The sequence below is a fragment of the Poecile atricapillus genome, chromosome 8 (assembly GCF_030490865.1).
Source record: "Poecile atricapillus isolate bPoeAtr1 chromosome 8, bPoeAtr1.hap1, whole genome shotgun sequence".
NCBI classification, from domain to species: Eukaryota; Metazoa; Chordata; class Aves; order Passeriformes; family Paridae; genus Poecile; species Poecile atricapillus.
Genome location: NC_081256.1, coordinates 25,824,603 through 25,842,138, shown reverse-complemented (window position 1 = coordinate 25,842,138; position 17,536 = coordinate 25,824,603). Strand labels below are relative to the sequence as shown.

Genomic DNA, 17,536 nt, shown 5'->3' with positions numbered 1-17,536 from the left:
GTCGTTTCTCTGCTCTTGGATCCTGGGATCCAGCAGCAAAAGCAGGAATTCTTGCTCTGCCTCTGTGGCTTTAACGTGGCCAAATTGCTCTGGAGGAAACATCGGTGTGGGATCCCCAGCGGTGAGTCTGCACCTCCAGCACAGAGGTTATTTGGGATAGAGGTATGGAAAAGATGGAAGCAGGCAGTAATTGCCTTTAAGATCAGAGCACAAAGCATTACCTTGGATTTTACAAGGCCAGCGAGCAACAAAAGAGCAGTAATTTATGAGCTCAGCGTAAAAGAAGAGCATAATTGCATTAAAAATTAATGCTAATGAACACTAAAATGGGGAAGGTGGTTATGATGAAAGTTTGGATTCATCTTCCCCGGGTTGAATGATGGCTGGTGCCTTGATTAATGGCTTAATTTCTATCAATTAGCGGGGAGAAATCTCCACTGAGACAAGGGTAAATTGAGCATTGAATTACAGCCCTGGCTTTGTGTGCCCAGGAAGGAGCGCGGCGGCTCCGGTGTCGGCGCGGTGACAAACGCGGGGTGGCCACAAATCCGGCAAAATTCACAAAATTCACAAAATTCACAAAACTCACTCTGCTGTCCCCACTCCTCCGCTGCCTCAGAGGGGCTCCTGCCCACAGTGTTCCCAAAAATACCCAAAAAAGCCCCAAAATGGGGGCGCAGGAGCGAGCAGGGCAGCGGTGAAGGCGACCTGCACTCAGGACTTGGGGAACTCCAGCAGAAATTTCACTTTATTTAATTCAAAGTTCTTGAATTCAGTCTTCTTAAATTACATTTTCTTAAATTTAAGGTTCTTAAATTCAGAGCTCACTTGCTGAACTTTCCCTTCCTGTTTGCTGCTGTATTTTAGACCTAACGCTCCCAGGTTTTTAAAAGAAAAGCTGTTAGTGTCCAGACTTGGTTTAAAATCCTATAAAAATGAGGTTGTTGTCGCTATAAAGTATTAAAATAGCAAATTTAGAGTAGTCTGGTACTCTCTGTAGTACTCTCTGTAGTATTCTCTCCAGTAAGTACCACAGTGCTCACAAAATGCTATTCTTAATATATTTTAATAACCTGACTTTCACAGGATTTTAAAACAAGCCTGGACAAAGTTTTTCTTGTTAATTTGCATTTTCCCAACTTAATTTGTAAATCCTGTGTGCTCCCAGTAGTAAATAAATACTGGAGTGCTCCCAAATTGCTACTTTGATACGTTCAGTTGTATTTTTCAAGCGCTTGCAATGAAATTGGGAGCGGAGAAATGAACGGGCAAAGCTTTCTCTGCCCAGTTTCTGGTTTTGGGAGTGTTTTTTGTTCCTGTGGCTGGGGCTGGGAAAAGTTCCTTCCCTGGAAATCCCAACAGCTGGGAAAGTGTGGCTGAGGGTGGGAGCGGGGCTCTGCCCGAGCTCAGGGATGGGAATGGGAATGGGAATGGGAAACCCTGTCCTGGGTGAGCTGGGGGAGGGATGAGGGGGATGGAAACTGGGCCTGAAATCCGGGATGGGTCCTGAAATCCGGGATGGGTCCTGAAATCTGGGATGGGTCCTGAAATCTGGGATGGGTCCTGAAATCCGGGATGGGTCCTGAAATCCAGGATGGGTCCTGAAATTCGGGATGGGTCCTGAAATCCGGGATGGGTCCTGAAATCCGGGATGGGTCCTGAAATCTGGGATGGGTCCTGAAATCTGGGATGGGTCCTGAAATCCAGGATGGGTCCTGAAATCCAGGATGGGTCCTGAAATCTGGGATGGGTCCTGAAATCTGGGATGGGTCCTGAAATCCAGGATGGGTCCTGAAATCTGGGATGGGTCCTGAAATCTGGGATGGGTCCTGAAATCCAGGATGGGTCCTGAAATCTGGGATGGGTCCTGAAATCTGGGATGGGTCCTGAAATCCAGGATGGGTCCCACAGGGGTAAATCCTGTAGGGATGGATCTGGGAATCTATGGGATAGATCCCACAGGGATGGATCCTCCAGGGATGGGTCCTGCAGGGGTCGATCCCACAGGGATGGATCCCACAGGGATGGATCCTCTAGGGATGCTCTGCTCGGAGCATCCTCGGGCTCGGCATCCGCGGCTCCGGCGCTGTTGAGTGAGGCGGTGCCTCCCTCTAACGGCAGCGGGGCCCGGCCGGGAAACGGGGATCAGCTGCAGGAGATCCCGGGAAATATCCCGGGGAATATCCCGGGGAATATCCCAGGGAATATCCCAGGAAATATCCCAGGGAATATCCCGGGGAATATCCCAGGGAATATCCCGGGAAATATCCCAGGGAATATCCCGGGAAATATCCCAGGGAATATCCCGGGGAATATCCCGGGGAATATCCCGGTGAATATCCCGGGGAATATCCCAGGGAATATCCCAGGGAATATCCCAGGGAATATCCCGGTGAATATCCCGGGGAATATCCCAGGAAATATCCCGGGAGAGCCCCGCTCCAGGCTGGGCAGGAGCAGGAGGGACTGGGAGTGCTGGGAATGCTGAGTTCAGAGCTTGTGGGAATGGGACATTCCTGGGCTGATTCCCTCTGGATTTTGCTCCGGCTGTTGGGAGGTCTCAGCTCTGGAGAGGCTCCAGGGGAATCTCCAGGGGAATCTCCAGGGGAATCTCCAGGGGAATCTCCAGAGAGGAGCTTCAGGCAGCTCCCACTGGTTTGGAATCCCAGCACTGGGGCTGGAAGGGTGTCAGGACTCTGGGATACCTCGGGATCAGAGTCAGGACTGATCCTCTCCCGATGCAAACGGGGAGGATTTGAGGCAGGAAAATTCCCTGAGAATTCTGGAGGTGACACAGCCTGTCCAGCCTGTCCTGCTGGATTTTCCTCCTTTTCCCAGTGCTTCCCTTCTGCACGCTGCAGAATCCAGCATCTCCCACAGCCACGGAGTTCTTTGTGTCTTCCACTGCAAATTATCCAAGGAAAACTTCATTTTTCTTTACTTTGTCACTTTGTGCAGCTTGAGTAAAACTGGGATCAATTAAAAACCATGGGATGTGTGAAAAGCCAGTTCTGTCGGAAAACACCCAGCTCTGTGAGGCAGCTGGATAAAAATATCACTTCCAATAACCCCAAATAAAATGGGATCAAAGGGGAAATATTTTCTGCTGTAGCTGTTTGTTTAGTCTGGGATCTGGGGGTGTTTCCTTCTTTTAATCCTCAACTCAAAAGAGCAAGAAAAAATAGCAGTTTTTTTTCTGTATTTCAAAGCTTTTTGTGGAAAATGTGTTATATTTTTAAATTAAATTAACCCCTTAAATCAAATTAGTAAAATAGGAAGAAACAGATTCTGAGGAATATTTGAGGTTTATATTCATTGCTTTGATTTCTGGAGTTAGACCTGCTTGAAAAAATCTCTTTAACTTCATGTTCATGGTCAGGATTATGGATAAGCAATGAATCCATAAAAATTTACACTCAAAAATTATTCAAGAAATATTTAAAACATGGTTTTGTTTAATGGATTGTTCACAAGATATTGTTGGTCATTTAATGCTTTTGCTTCAGTGATTTTAAAACTCTTAGTGGAATAAATTTTGTCTGTAAAGAAAAAATGGGAATATTTTAAGCAGAGCTCACAGGGAAGTTTTCCTTTCACCTGTTTTGTAGAATCTTAGAATTCTCTGTTTCTTTTATGTTTATCTGTCTGCTGTTTCTAATTATTGTGTAGTATTTTGGGGTGGCATTGAAAGAATTCCAACATATTTTAGTTCTCAAGCAACATTCCAGGTTATTGCTGATCCAGCCTAATTCCATAGGTATTTACATCTGTAAATTTATATATCTATAATTTATACATATAAATTATATATATAATTTTATATAAACATATATTTATACAAATATTATATATAATTTTATATATAATTTTATATGTATATAAAATATATATATAATTTTTATATATAAATATATATTTTAAATTTTTATATGTATATATTTTATATGTATATATTTTATATGTGTGTGTATAATTATATATGGAAGGACAGCAATAGACATAAATAGCAAATTGTAAAATACTGAATTATCCCTGAAGGATGCTGATATTCTCAGTTAAACTGGGAAAGCTCCCCCCTGCCAGGGTGACAGGACTGGAAATTGTTCCTGCTGCTGGAATCACCTTTTTATTAAAAACCAGCCCTAATCCAAGATTTACTCCCTTTTTTCCACCCTAACAGGGTAAAAAGACTCACCCTGCACTGAGTTAGTATTGATTTCTTTTTGTCTGAAGCCTCGGAGCTTTCTGACTCCATTATTTTTGATTTTCCTATGAAATACATATTATCCATGGCCCTGACAGCTGACAAACAACAGCTGGAAGTCGTTTTATCTCCCCATAATGTGTTTGTCAAAACTGCCCTGCGCTAATGGGCTCTGCTTCCTCCAGTCCATTTTCCCCGTTAATGTCACTGATGTCATCATTTAGTGATTTCTGCCCCTTCCCTAATTTGTCATTCCCATCAGTTTGTGCAGGATCCGCCTGGGATCCTGGGAATTTGTGAAACTGGACTTGAGCTGTGGATTTGAAATCTCCTTTTCCGGCCTTTCTACCCCTGGTTTAATCGAGATCCTTAATTTCCCCTCGGATCAGGTGTATCCAGAACCTCAGGGAATTCTGATTCCCTCACTGCAGCAGGCATTGGGGTATTTGATTTATCCCAAAAATCCTTTGGGATCTGTTTTAAAGGACAAGGTTTCAGCACCAAGGCAGCAGGACTTGCAAACATAAGTTTAAATGTAGCAAATTCTATTTTTCCTTCCAAAAATCAGGTTTGAAGTTGTGTCCATGAGCTTTGCTGTAGTGCAGGATTGTGGATTATGGGATGGTTTGGGTTGGAAGGACCTGAAATCCCAGCCAGGGACAGGGCAGGGACATCTCCCACTGTCCCAGGCTGCTCCAAGCCCTGTCCAGCCTGGCCTTGGACACTTCAGGGATGCAGGGACAGCCCCAGCTGCTCTGGGAATTCCATCCCAGGGAACAATTCCTGCCCAAAATCCCATCCAGCCCTGCCCTCTGGCACTGGGAGCCATTCCCTGGGTCCTGTCCCTCCATCCCTTGTCCCCAGTCCCTCTCCAGCTCTCCTGGAGCCCCTTCAGGCCCTGCAAGGGCTCTGAGCTCTCCCTGGAGCTTCTTTTTCCCAGTTATCCCACAAATCCTCAGGTCAGCATTGGGAATGTTCCCAGGCCTCACTGGTGTTGTTTTTACTCAGAGCTCTCCCTTTAACAGAAGATTTTGGGCTGCATTGCACGAGCACTTTTTCCTGGTGTGTCCCAAAATCTCCTGCAGGCATGGCTGGGGCAGGGCCTGGATCCCAGGATCCCATAAATCCCATAAATCCCATAAATCCCAAAAATCCCATAAATCCCAAAAATCCCATAAATCCCATAAATCCCATAAATGCCACCTTCCCTGTGCAGACCAAGCCACCCTCCTCGACCAAGCGAAGCGAGCGAAGGAAATTGAAGCCATTGAGAGCGACGCCTTCGTCCCACAGACCTTCAGGTCGAGCAAAGAAGTCAAAAAGGTACATTTTCTTTCCAAAAGGGACATTTTCCTTCCAAAAGGTACATTTTCCTTCCAAAAGGTACATTTTCCTTCCAAAAGGGACATTTTCCTTCCAAAAGGGACATTTCCAATCCCTTTCCTGCTGCATTATCCTCTCAGAGCCAGGAGGAAGCTGCACTATTAAGGATTTTCCATCGATGAAAGAGCACCAATGTTGAAAGAAATCCACCTGAAATCCCTCCAAGGACTCCCTGATGGTCTCAGGGTGGGTTCAGGGAATTGAAATGTGGCAGAATTTAAGGAAATCACCTGCTTTGAAGACTTTTTTTTAGGAGAAGCAGAAGAATTAAAATCCCAAAGTAATCAGACATTTCCTTTGTAATTCAAGTGGAGATGATTTTAATGCTGCTTAACTAAAGCCAGGCTTTAAATCTGTATTTATTCCCTGGAAAGAGCAGCTTGGTTTTAAATCAGCTTTCCAGAAAGCCAACAGGAGACATCCAGATCCCAGAATTTACCTGAATTTTGGCCACCAGGTGTTGCAGGGAACTGGTTTGGGATGTGTTCATTTTCCCACCTGGCAGTGAGCAATAGGAATTATCCCTCATTGTTTCCCCAGGAATTTATAATTCCTTGCCTTTCCAGAAGTCTCCAAGAAGCTGAAGCAGCTTCTTCAGGAAAATCCCAGTTTTCCAAGCTCTCTCCCTGCACCTTTTTTTGGTCACTTCATATCCTTTGTCCACGTCCAGTGTGTCCTGCTGAGGATGCCGAGAAGTCTTCCCACGAGGAAAGGGAAGACAGCCAAGTGCTGCCTTAAAATACTGCCACATTTGGCAATTTTGGGCTAAACCACTCCAATTTGGTGTTTTTGTTTCTTTTTCAGTCAACAGAACCTGCTGAAGTCCAGCAGGAGCCTGTGAATGTGGGAGCAGGAGCCACCGAGGCAGCAGCTCCTGAGAAAGAGCCTCCAGCTGCCAACATTCCCACTGCCATCAAATACCAGGATGACAATTCCTTAGCACATCCAAATGTGAGTGAATATAATATAATATAATATAATATAATATAATATAATATAATATAATATAATATAATATAATATAATATAATATAATATAATATAATATAATATAATATAATATAATATAATATAATATAATATAATATAATATAATATAATATAATATCTCTTCTATTTCTATAGTCTATATTCTATATTATATAGAATAATATCTATTCTATTTATATATAACATGTCTTATATATATAAATATATTATTATATATTACATATAAAGTATATTATTATATATTATATATAATAATAAATTGTGGTTTAAAACCACAACATTAATATAAATGGAATGGAATGGAATGGAATAGAATAGAATAGAATAGATAATTAATGGAACACTGGGGAATTTAAGATAAATAAAATTTCAGGACAAACTGGTTTCTGTAGTTGGAAACTCAGAGCTTTCCCATTTTGCCAACTTGCAAAGTTTTAAACACGGCACAGACTTAAGATAATTTTAAATTACTGTGGCTAAACTTGAGCAAATCCCTTTGGGAGAGCTTCAGAGGGAAATAAAAGGACTTCATGGAGGTTTTTTAAGAAGGAGCAAGTTACAAATGACTTGCAGTGAAGAAATCAGTGTGAGCTCTGTAGAATGGACACATAAGAGATCAGATCTCCAGTGAAGAATTGCATTGGAGCCTTGCCTTTCCAATCATTTCCATCTTTAAGACCCCTCCCAAGCCAAACTATTTTAGGATTCCCTGAAATTCTCAGCTTTTATTGATGGTTTTGGGTCAGCTTTGTCTTTAACCCTGCTGAGCTTTTCCCGTGGGCACCGAGGCGGTCGTGGCTGTTCCCAGAGCTGATCACAAAGGTGGAATTGCTGATTGTGCCAACTTTCCTCCCAGCTGTTCATCGAGAAGGCAGAGGCTGAGGAGAAGTGGTTCCAGAGGTTGGTTGCTCTGCGCCAGGAGCGGCTGATGGGGAGCCCCGTGGCCTGACAGCTCCCAGGACCATCCCAGGCCAGTTCCCACACGGAATTCCTACACTCAGCTGTTCCTTTTGTCCCTTAGAGGAGATCTGGATGATCTGAGCAGGCTGGGAGTGTTTCACCTGGATAACCAGGACTGTTCTGTCCTGGATAACCAGAAATGTTCTGTTCTGGTTCCCCTGGATAACCAGGACTGTCCTGTCCTGCTCCACCAGGATAACCAGGAATGTTCTGTCCTGGATAATCAGGATTGTTCTGTCCTGCTCCACCTGGATAACCAGGAATGTTCTGTGCTGGTTCCCCTGGATAACCAGGAATGTTCTGTCCTGGATAATCAGGAATGTTTTGTTCTGGATAACCAAGATTGTTCTGTTCTGGATAACCAGGACTGTCCTGCCCTGGTTCTCTCCAAGCTCAGTGCTGGAGATGGGCAGGGCAGCACAGCCAGGGGCATTTCCCTTTTTTTTGGAGGGAATTCCTCAGGTGCAGAACACCTGGCAGCCCATGAAACATCATTTTATCCCTCCCAATCCAAAAAACTGTATAAACCAGGTAAGAGTTGGGAGATCAGTGGGAAACTGAGGCTCAGGGATGGGTGGTGCCATCCCAGGCCACTCCATGTCCTGAGGCTGGAGAGGATCCAGGATCCATCACTGGTGTCCTCCTCCCTCCTTCCTTCTGAGGAATCCTGAATATCTGGGCAGGCTCCTGCTGAGGGAATCCTCTCTGTGGATTGTTCACCCCCAGTTCCTCAGTCTGGGTGGAAAAACTCTCCACGTGTCCTGGAGCATCTGCTCCTGCTGCAGCTCCAAATGGGGAATTTTATCAACCTCATCATTTCTATAATTACCAAATTAGGGAATTCTCTCACGCCTGCTTCTGGCAGTGACTGTTCCCAGCCCTTGGAGTTCCCTTTGGGTCAGGTGGGACTTGCAAATAATCAAAGTTTAATCTGAACATCTGAATTTAGCCTGGATAAACTCCCACAAGAATCTGCCCATTGTCCAGCTAAGTGCAGGAGATCAACCAAATCAAATCAATAAAATATTAAAGTATTTCTTCAGCAAAGCTGGGGGGAAACTCACATCAGGAGAGGAGAAAACCCAGCCCCACCTCTGGATGTGCCTCACTGGACCCTCCCAGCATCAGCATTCCCTTGGGAAGCTGCTTTTTTGGGATTATTTCTGCTGGTTCTCAGATCTGTGGTGATAAAAAAATGGAGGCTGACTCTGGAAATGGACTTTGGTTGTTTTATTTTTTATTTTAGATCCCGGATGTAAAAGGAAAATGTATTGAATTTACATTCTGACACATTTTTACTTCCTGTATGAAGCGTTAGTTTGACTTTATCCTGCATCAAGGTATTCCAAGACCTTGTCTGCAGGAAAAAGTGGGAAAAAATTTGTCACCCTTGTTTCATTTTAGCATTTTCAAATTGTAAATATTTGTCATTGCTGTGTTTTCTAATCACCTTTCATGTTTCTTTCATAGAAAATAAAAACTGTTTGACGACCATGGAAAGTCCAGGTGTAAATTCCTCTTCTCACACAATTTGTTGGATAATTTTGGTGCTTTTATTGGATGTAAAATGATTCCTTTTATTTGCAGCCCTGTAGAATATTAGAAAATTTTACAATAGGCTATAAATAGATTTAAGGTAGAGTTTGTTTATTTATTATTTATTGTTTATTAATTGACATCTAAATTTGCTGGAGGAGAGTTGGGGGCAAGAGCTGGGAAGAAAATGGAAATAACATTTAGATAATCCCAGCTGAATGGAAAATGTACTGAAATATTCCAAACAGCACTGGAAACACAGAGCAAATCAGGATAAAGTTGATTTTTATAATTCCACTTGCAGCTCAGTGATCAGAATATCCATGAATTCCTCAGGATTCTTCACTTTTCATGGAATAATAACTTGGATATTGCCTCAGGTGCTTCACTGAAAAGGGATTTTTCTGGTTTCTTATCCTGCCACCCTCCCCAGTCCCTCCCTGGAACATTCAGGGCTGTGGAATGTAACTTTTTCACTGTTTTATTGTTGCACTTCTCGAATTTGGATTTCTCAGTCTCCTTTGAGCTGAGCTCTTTTGGAATATTTGGAATATTCCTTCACAGGGAGTTCTGTTTATCTCAGTTCTCCAGATCAGGAAGAATCTAAAGCTTGTTGGGATCTTGTTTCTGGTGTTTATTAGGATGTTATCACAAAACCTGGCACGTCTCTCCAGACTTTCTGCACAAGGTTAATTCATTATAACTTGGCACACTTTGGCTCTGATGGCACAAAATGGCTCTGAACTGTGCAGTTATTTTTATTTTTATTTTTATTTAATTAACAATAGACAAGTATATTATTTTTCTTAATGACTCTTTACCTCTGTGCTGCACTGTGGTATTTTATATCCAATCACCTACTCAAAAACCTCAAGAAGAAGAATAGGATGAAGAAGAAAGAAGAAGGAAAAGAGACAACACCCTAAATCTTCTCTCTTGTCTTTTATTTTCTAAACTAGAAAATAAACTGGGTGAAACTTTTTCACCCAGTGACTTAAGAAAACTTTTTAATTTACACATTCACACTTTTAGCTTTTCTATTTAACAGTTGTTTTCATGTAGCACCATGAAAACATGCCCATAAATTTCATGTTCTATGAAATTCAGTGTTGTCCTGGATCTCAGAGCCAAGGGCACCTCTGTGTCTCAGACTCCAGCATGGAAGCTCGGGGAGTTGTTGGTGCTGGGAGAAGAAGGAATTGTCAGGATGGAGTTTTCCTGCCTGGATCCCAGAGCCCCAGAGCTCGTGCCAGCCCTGCAGGGGACACTTCCAGAGGTGTCCGTGCTCAGTGGGGGCTCCCAGGACTCTGAACCTCAGCAATTCCAGGTGCCTTTTCCAGGGGAGTTGGACTCTTCCCATGGATCCTCCTGTGAGGGACACGGAGCTCGTGGAGGGGTTGGGGTGAAGATTTGGCAGCAGATTCCAGTGGGAATTTTTCTTTTCCTTGAGCAGCATCCTGGGATCAATGATTCATTTTCCTGCCAGAGGCAGGCATTGGAATAGCAGGAATGGGACAGGGGAGGAGGCAGCAGCAGTCAGCTTTGCTGTGTGTGACCCAGGTGGGTTTGGAAGTTCCTGCTGGAATTGTTTTACCCTTGGACACTTCAGAAAGGGATTGTGTCCACGGAAATGTGCCCTCCACCATTCCATGGGTGCAGCTTTTTCCCTGAGGAGAAGGGAGGATGTGGGAGCTCATCAGCCAGGTCCAGATGAATTTGTGTCAGCACCTGGCCAGAAACCCCAGCAGTTGTCCAGATCATCATCACCAGCCTGGGAAAATGCGCTGCTGGCTCCAACCCACACTCCTGATCCAATAATTCCCTTGTCTCAATCTCCTACGTCTTAACCTGTGACAACAATCCTGGTTTTTAGTTCCTGTGATTTTCAGTTTGGGTGTTCTCACATTTAGGACTCTTTCCTACAGAAAATTCTTCTTTTTTTTGTATTTTCCACTTTGCCCCTGGTGAGAGGGAGCAGATTCCTGAAGAGGAAGGGGAAGGAAGCAGCTGTGTGTTGGTTTTCCCTGTAAAACTCAGGATTTTGGCTGTGCTCTGCAGTGCTGAGGCTTTTCCACTCAGGACTCTGTGATGCACACAGTCCCTGCCAATGCCAAACTGAGCAGTGGAGAGCAGGAGTGAGAAGATAAAGCTGGAACTGGAGCTTTCCTGACTCCTGGGAGCCAGCAGAGGCCTCTCCCCCAGGAATTCCAGCAGCAAACTCATTCCCTGAGCCTGCAGAGCAGCCGCCCTCCCTTCCCATCCAAGCAGGGGGAATGGGCACTGCTCCTCATTCCTGCAGCAGTGTTTGGGGTGGGACAACTGCCTGGAAAGGAGCTGGGGTTGGTTTTAAAGTGATTATTGTTATTATTGGTACAGTATTTTAGGAAGGTTTTGCTGCTCAAGTGATGCTGCCAAAGACAACACTGGTGGCCAGCAGATCCAGTGTTGCTCCTGCTGCTGCAGTCACTCCAGGAGAGCAGCACTGGCTGATCCCAAAGCCTCTCTCCAGCAGTAACCCAAACCCAGCCCTCTGGATGATGACAGTTTTCCATTTGTCAGGTTACAAGGAGGGAGTTATTTTTAGTGGGGATCCTTGAACTCCAGAAACCTCGGTGAGGAGGGATCAGCTGGAGCCTGGGACTGAACCCAGGGCTGGAGGGGGCTGGGGAGGCTCCTCAGCTGAAATCAGCTCTGGAACTGCACAAGACAAAGGCCTCTCCCACTGAAAATACACCCAAAATACACCTAAACCTCTGGGAACTGCAGAGCAGCTCTGAGCCCACCTGGAAGGAGGGAGGACGCCTCATTTCTGCCAATCCATGGGAAATGGAAATAGGAACTGCTGATCCCTCCAGAGCTGCTGGGGATGGAGCCCTGATTGAGCCCTCTCAGGTTTCCTTCAACCTTGCTCCTGACATTGCTGGGCAGAGAATGGAGCAGGGTCCCCAGGTGCTCCCATTTTTCCCAAAATAGTTGGAAAACTCCTACTTTTACTAAGTCTGCTGTTTCTCACTAGCTGGGTTAGCAGAGCTAAATGTTTGGGGCTAGATGTTTGGGGCTACAAGGAATGTGATTAAGAAGTAATTGTGTAATAAAAGCTGGGGTTTTTTCTCAAGTGAGCAGTGAAACCTCTCCTGGCTGATGAGAACTGACAATTAATCCTCGTCCTCCCTGTGAAATCAGCCAGAACCTGAGCTGGTAACTCGATGTTGTGATAACTTGTGCACTGAGTACACTCAGCTTGTCCAGGACTAATTGGAACATGGAATTAATGAGATCTGCTGGAGTAGCAGGAGGCATTTTTAGCTGCCTGAGGCAGGAGAGCCTTTGGAACAAACCCAGCATGGCCTGAGCTGGGCATGGGTTCTAAAGAGGGACTGGAAGTGCCTTCACCTGGTGCCAGTCACAGGAAAACTTGGATTTGGATCCTTATGGAAAAGGGCTCCTGGAAGCCCTAAATAAATCAAGCTCCTGCTGCCCAGGTTGGATTTTTTATCTGTTCTGTATTTTTGTCTGATTTTCCAGCTTGAGGCCATGGCCACGCCTGGGCTCAGTTTGGATGACCTTCACCATTAACCTGAGACCGATTTTCCCTGGGAAAAACCTCCAAAATGCCACCCAAAATCCCAGGATTTCTGCTCCTGGTGTCTCTCCAGCTTTGCAGAGGAATCAGTGACTTCCCACACGTCTTGCTGGGATGTGTTGCTGAAGGAAGCACCAAAATCCAAGTTTTCCCTCTCCTCACCCATTGCTGGAGCTGGAGCAGGAATTTTTTCCCTCCCTTCCAGCACCACAGAGAAGTTGCCAGGATTTAAGGGCTAACTCTATCATCCCACAGAAGATGTTCAAGCACCTTCAACAGGTATTTTTTGGTGACTTGGGAATGGTAAACTCAGAGAGGTGCAGCTCTGGATCAGAATTCCCTGTGCTCCCTGTGCTTCCAAAGCTTTTCCAGGTGCTGCCCACGATGGCAGCAGAGCCCATTTAGACAAATCTTAGTTTGGATCAAATCCTGGAATCGGTGCTGGAGCTCCCACTGGAGCCAGCTCTTGGTCATGGTGTTTTGATAGAATCTTTGTTTTTACCTCAGTTTTTACTCTGCTGAACAAAACCAAGAGGGGAAGATAAAGGTCACAAAATCAGGACTCACATGATGGCAAATTAAGGTCAGGAATTCATTAAAGCCCAAACCTCAGGAATTCTCCAGTGGATCATTGCTGTAGAGATGATTTGAAAAGCAACATCCCAGGACTTTTTAAAAAGCCCAAAAGCTTCTCCTGGCTGTTTTGGGAATGAGTTGGGATGCCAGTGGTGCCCAGGGCTGGCTGTGTCACATCTGGCACTTCCTCACCAAACAGCAGCCTGGCTAAATCCTACAGAAAACACCAAGGACACATCCCAGCTAATCCAGCCTGGCAATCCCCACAGTTCCTGGGATTTTGTGCTCACATTGGTGCTTTACATTGCTGTTTGGCACCAATTTTCAGCTTCCTCAGAGGAACAGACCCAAAAAAATCCAAATTTCCCACTTTGCTGAGATGTTATGGACACAGAAATGTCAGAACACCCACGACACACCCGAGCATCCCTCCTGCTCTCACAGGACATTTGCTGCCCTGCCAGCATTATTTATTAGCTCATCCTTAATTAATAATCTCTGATTTGTGAGGGCTGGAGGAAGCTGGGCTGCAGTGAGCTATAAAAGGAAGGTCATCAGCAGCCTGCACGAGTTGCTGACAGCTCTATTTATAGCCCAGCCCAGGCCCCAAAATGTGTTTCTTCCCCTTTTTTGGTGCTGCAAGTTCAGGGTTAGGAGTTGCTGCAGTCAGGAGTTCCTCCTGCAGCCTCTAAGTGACTCCTTTTATCAGCTGCAGACACACAAGAGCTGTTTTTAGGGATATTTCCTAATTACACACAAAGAGAGGACAGGGGGAGGTTTTCTGTCACAAGTTGTTGGGTGGGAAATGGAAAAAAATCAGAGTAACCGTAGAAGAAATTGAATTTTTTCCTACAGAGAGGAATTGTCTTTCCCTGGCTTACATCTTGTATAAAAGAGGATTCAACTTATCCAGGTAAGGCTGACAGCATAGTCCTGAACAGGTATTTTATACTTCATCAGAACAAAACCACCTCTGGTCAACACTTGCTCTGATTGCCCCATTTCCCTCGTTAGGGTAATTAATTACCCAACTTCTAAACCTTGTCAGACCCATCATCTTCAGAGGAGACTCACGGGATTCTGACTGGATTTCAACAGAAAAATCTGCTGCTGCTGAGCAAAGGAGCATTCATTCTTTCTTTCCTCTTGGCTTCTTCTATGTGTGTACAAACCAGGTATTTCTTTGGAAATTTGCTGTTTCATTTCCATCTGTATTTCTGTTTCAAAGAAGGGAACCTTGTCATTTAGTTCTGCTGGATAACTGATTTCAGCCTGGGCAGCAGCATCGTGCCCAGCCTCAGGAAGGGCTCTGGCTCCAGGTCTCCAGTTTGGCACTTCTCCCACTCAAACACGTGCAGGAATTCAATTTTCACCTCCAAGTGTTAAAACATCCCTGCTGCTTCCAAATAATCCTTGGAGAGGAATTAGAGAGGATGATTTCCCAGAAAAGCAGAAATATTCCTGTGTTGGTCAGCAGCTGCACCAAGTGTTTCCCACAGATTTGAGTGTATTTTATAGAAAAGGTTGATCACAATCAGAATAGAGTTTTACTCTGGAGGGAACAGAAAACACAAATCCAAAGGGAAATGGATGTGGAAAAAAAAACTCTCAGTGTTAAGAGGAACTCAAGGGTTGGAAGGAAATGTTTGGGGCAGGCACCTAAACAGGGATCTTTGGAATGGAGAGAGAACAAGGGAATTACAAATACCAACAAAACATCAATATGGCAAAATGACCTTTTGTTCTGGCTGAATGTGCTCAACAAAGCTCTGAAGTCTGGAGCAGATTTAAATAGTCCTATCACCAAAATGAATGAGAATTAAGAAGGTAAATTAATTCCTAAGGGAAATCACTGTAGATCTCATTAGCTCAGGAACAAGCTACCTTAAAACTTTTAATTAAAGATAATATTTACTGCAAATGAATAAGAGTTGGCAGGTTTCAGCAGAAACCATAATCTCATTTATGCAAAGTTTTCTTCTATTAAGGCAGACATCATTAATCTCATTGGAGATGCCCTCCAGGCTGACAGAGCTGCAGCACGAGGACTTCCTTACAGAACTCTTTTAATCTGCACAAAGGAGCTGGAGCTGCAGCAGCCCCAGACCTGGAGAAGGGCTGAGCAATTAAAGAGATCCCTGTGCAAACACAGCCCTGCATCCCTGGCACCGAGCATCCCATAATGAGCTCCTTCCAACAGCTGCAAAAGGAACTGGAGCTGCAGCCCTGATCCTTGGGATCCTGCACAGGATCCAGGAAAATGGGAAGGGAACACCCACTGCAGCCCTGATCCCTGGGATCCTGCAAGGATCCAGAGCTGGAGCTGCTGTGTCTGGAGAGAGGTTTCATCCCTGGGACCAGGGAGGTGTGGGTGATGTGGAGTGCTGGGAACCGCTGTGGGAAAGTTCCACATCCCCTGCCCGGGCTCAGAAATCATTTCTTTTTACAGGGCTGAGTTTAGGGAATCATGGAATGGTTTGGGTTGGGAGAGACCTTGAAGATCCACCTGGATGGGCAGGGACACCTCCCACTGTCCAGGCTGCTCCAAGCCCCATCCAGCCTGGCCTTGGGCACTGCCAGGGATCCAGGGATCCACAGCTTCTCTGGGAATTCCATCCCAGCCCCTCCCAGGGAACAATTCCTGCCCAATATCCCATCCAGCCCTGCCCTCTGGCAGTGGGATTTCATTCCCTGTGTCCTGTCCCTCCTTACATTCCCCATGGAAAACATGCCTGGATAACCAGGTGGGGTTAGAAAAGCCTGGAGTGTTTCCATGAGAGGAGATCCTTGTTCCATCAGGATCCATCACACCCCAGGGATTTGGCCCAAAGTGGAGAGGAGACATCCAAGAGGAATGACAACATCTCTGCACATCTCAATACCAGGTGAGCACTGATCCTGCTGCCAGCTGCTGGAATTCCCTCAGATCCCAGCCAGGGCTTTGGGATTCACTCCAGGCTGGAATGTTTCTGGGGAGTGATGGTGGGCAGGGAACGCTGCCAGGGAAAGGGTGACCCCAGGACTGCCCAGGTCACCTTTGGGGATGAGAGAGCAGCAAATAAAACAGCATCTCTGCCTCTTCTGGGCTTTTCACAGCCAAATCTCAGGCCAGTTGGGATGGGGTTTATCGCTCACACACAGAATTCAGCTTTGTTTCAAGCCACACACAGAATATTACAAATATTTTATAATCTCAACCTCTGCGCCGCAGTTATTCCAAGATTTTAGAACTATTTAAAACTGCTCTGAAGGTAAAGTTTATTCACACTAAAAACGCCACAAGCAGCGTCTTTAGCATAGTGATTAAATCATTCACAGTGGCCATTTATTAATTACTTGTCAATATTCTGATTAAGAGAGATGCTCAGTTTGGTTTTAGGGCCGTTCCAGGCTGGAACGTTCACGTGTCACAAACCAGCCAGGTGGATTTTCTTTAAGATAATTCCTGTATCAAACACAAAATTCTGCAAATTCTCCTGCTCCTGGAAATTCATCTTAAAAATCTATATTTAAGGCTGGAACTTCATCTCAAAATCTTCTATGTTAAAGGCTGGGAAAGATCTCCCAAATCCATTTTTTTTACTGAAACCTCCCTATGACTATTCCAGAGGTCTGCTGGGGGGTTTTCCCTTTATTTGCTTTTTCCTGCTGAAACTTTTTCCCTGTTCAGCTGGGAAGTTACAAATTTCCGAGCAGGGCAGGGAAGCGATAATGAACAGTCCCAGAGCCTTGGGAAGGGGATGTGCCCTGGAACGCTGATCCCGGAGCATCCCTGGCCTTGCCCATCCCTCACGGCATCCATCCATCCTCCTCACCGCTGTTTCCCTGGAAAAGCTCATGGATACCTCGCTCCAGCCTCCTGATGCTTTCCGTCCCGCCGGTTCCCAGGCGCTGGGAAGAGTCCGCAGCTTTATTTTACTGCCATCTACTGGAAAAATCAGAATTATTTCTAAAATCGCCGGGGCCGGGCCTGTCCCCGCCTCACACTCCCCAGGAGCGGGGCGCACCCCGCGGCAGAGCGAGGCCGCGATTCCCGCAATTCTCGCATTTTCCGCCTTTCCCGAATTTCCGGGAATTTATTCGATTTCCGGGAATTTTCCCGATTCCCGAGAATTTTCCCGATTCCCGATCCCGGGAACCTTCTGGAGCGGCGGCCCCGCGGTCACCGCGGTAACGGCGGCGCGCGGGGAGCCCCGCCCCTCACATGGAGCCCCGCCCCTCACAGGGAGCCCCGCCCCTCACGGGAGCCCCGCCCCTCACAGGGAGCCCCGCCCCTCACGGGAGCCCCGCCCCTCACGGTGCTC

General features: G+C 45.6%; 1 protein-coding gene across 1 annotated transcript in view; it reads left to right on the top strand.

The window, feature by feature from the left end:
* Positions 1-7,777, top strand: part of RSRC1 (arginine and serine rich coiled-coil 1) — a 96,162-nt gene extending 88,385 nt beyond the window's left edge. Inside the window, exons 9-11 of the mRNA XM_058844262.1 lie at positions 5,421-5,527; positions 6,392-6,538; positions 7,434-7,777. Coding sequence (XP_058700245.1) covers positions 5,421-5,527; positions 6,392-6,538; positions 7,434-7,526 — 347 coding nt within the window. The 3' untranslated portion in view covers positions 7,527-7,777. The remainder of the gene's footprint in view (positions 1-5,420; positions 5,528-6,391; positions 6,539-7,433) is intronic.
* The last annotated feature ends 9,759 nt before the right edge of the window (positions 7,778-17,536 follow it).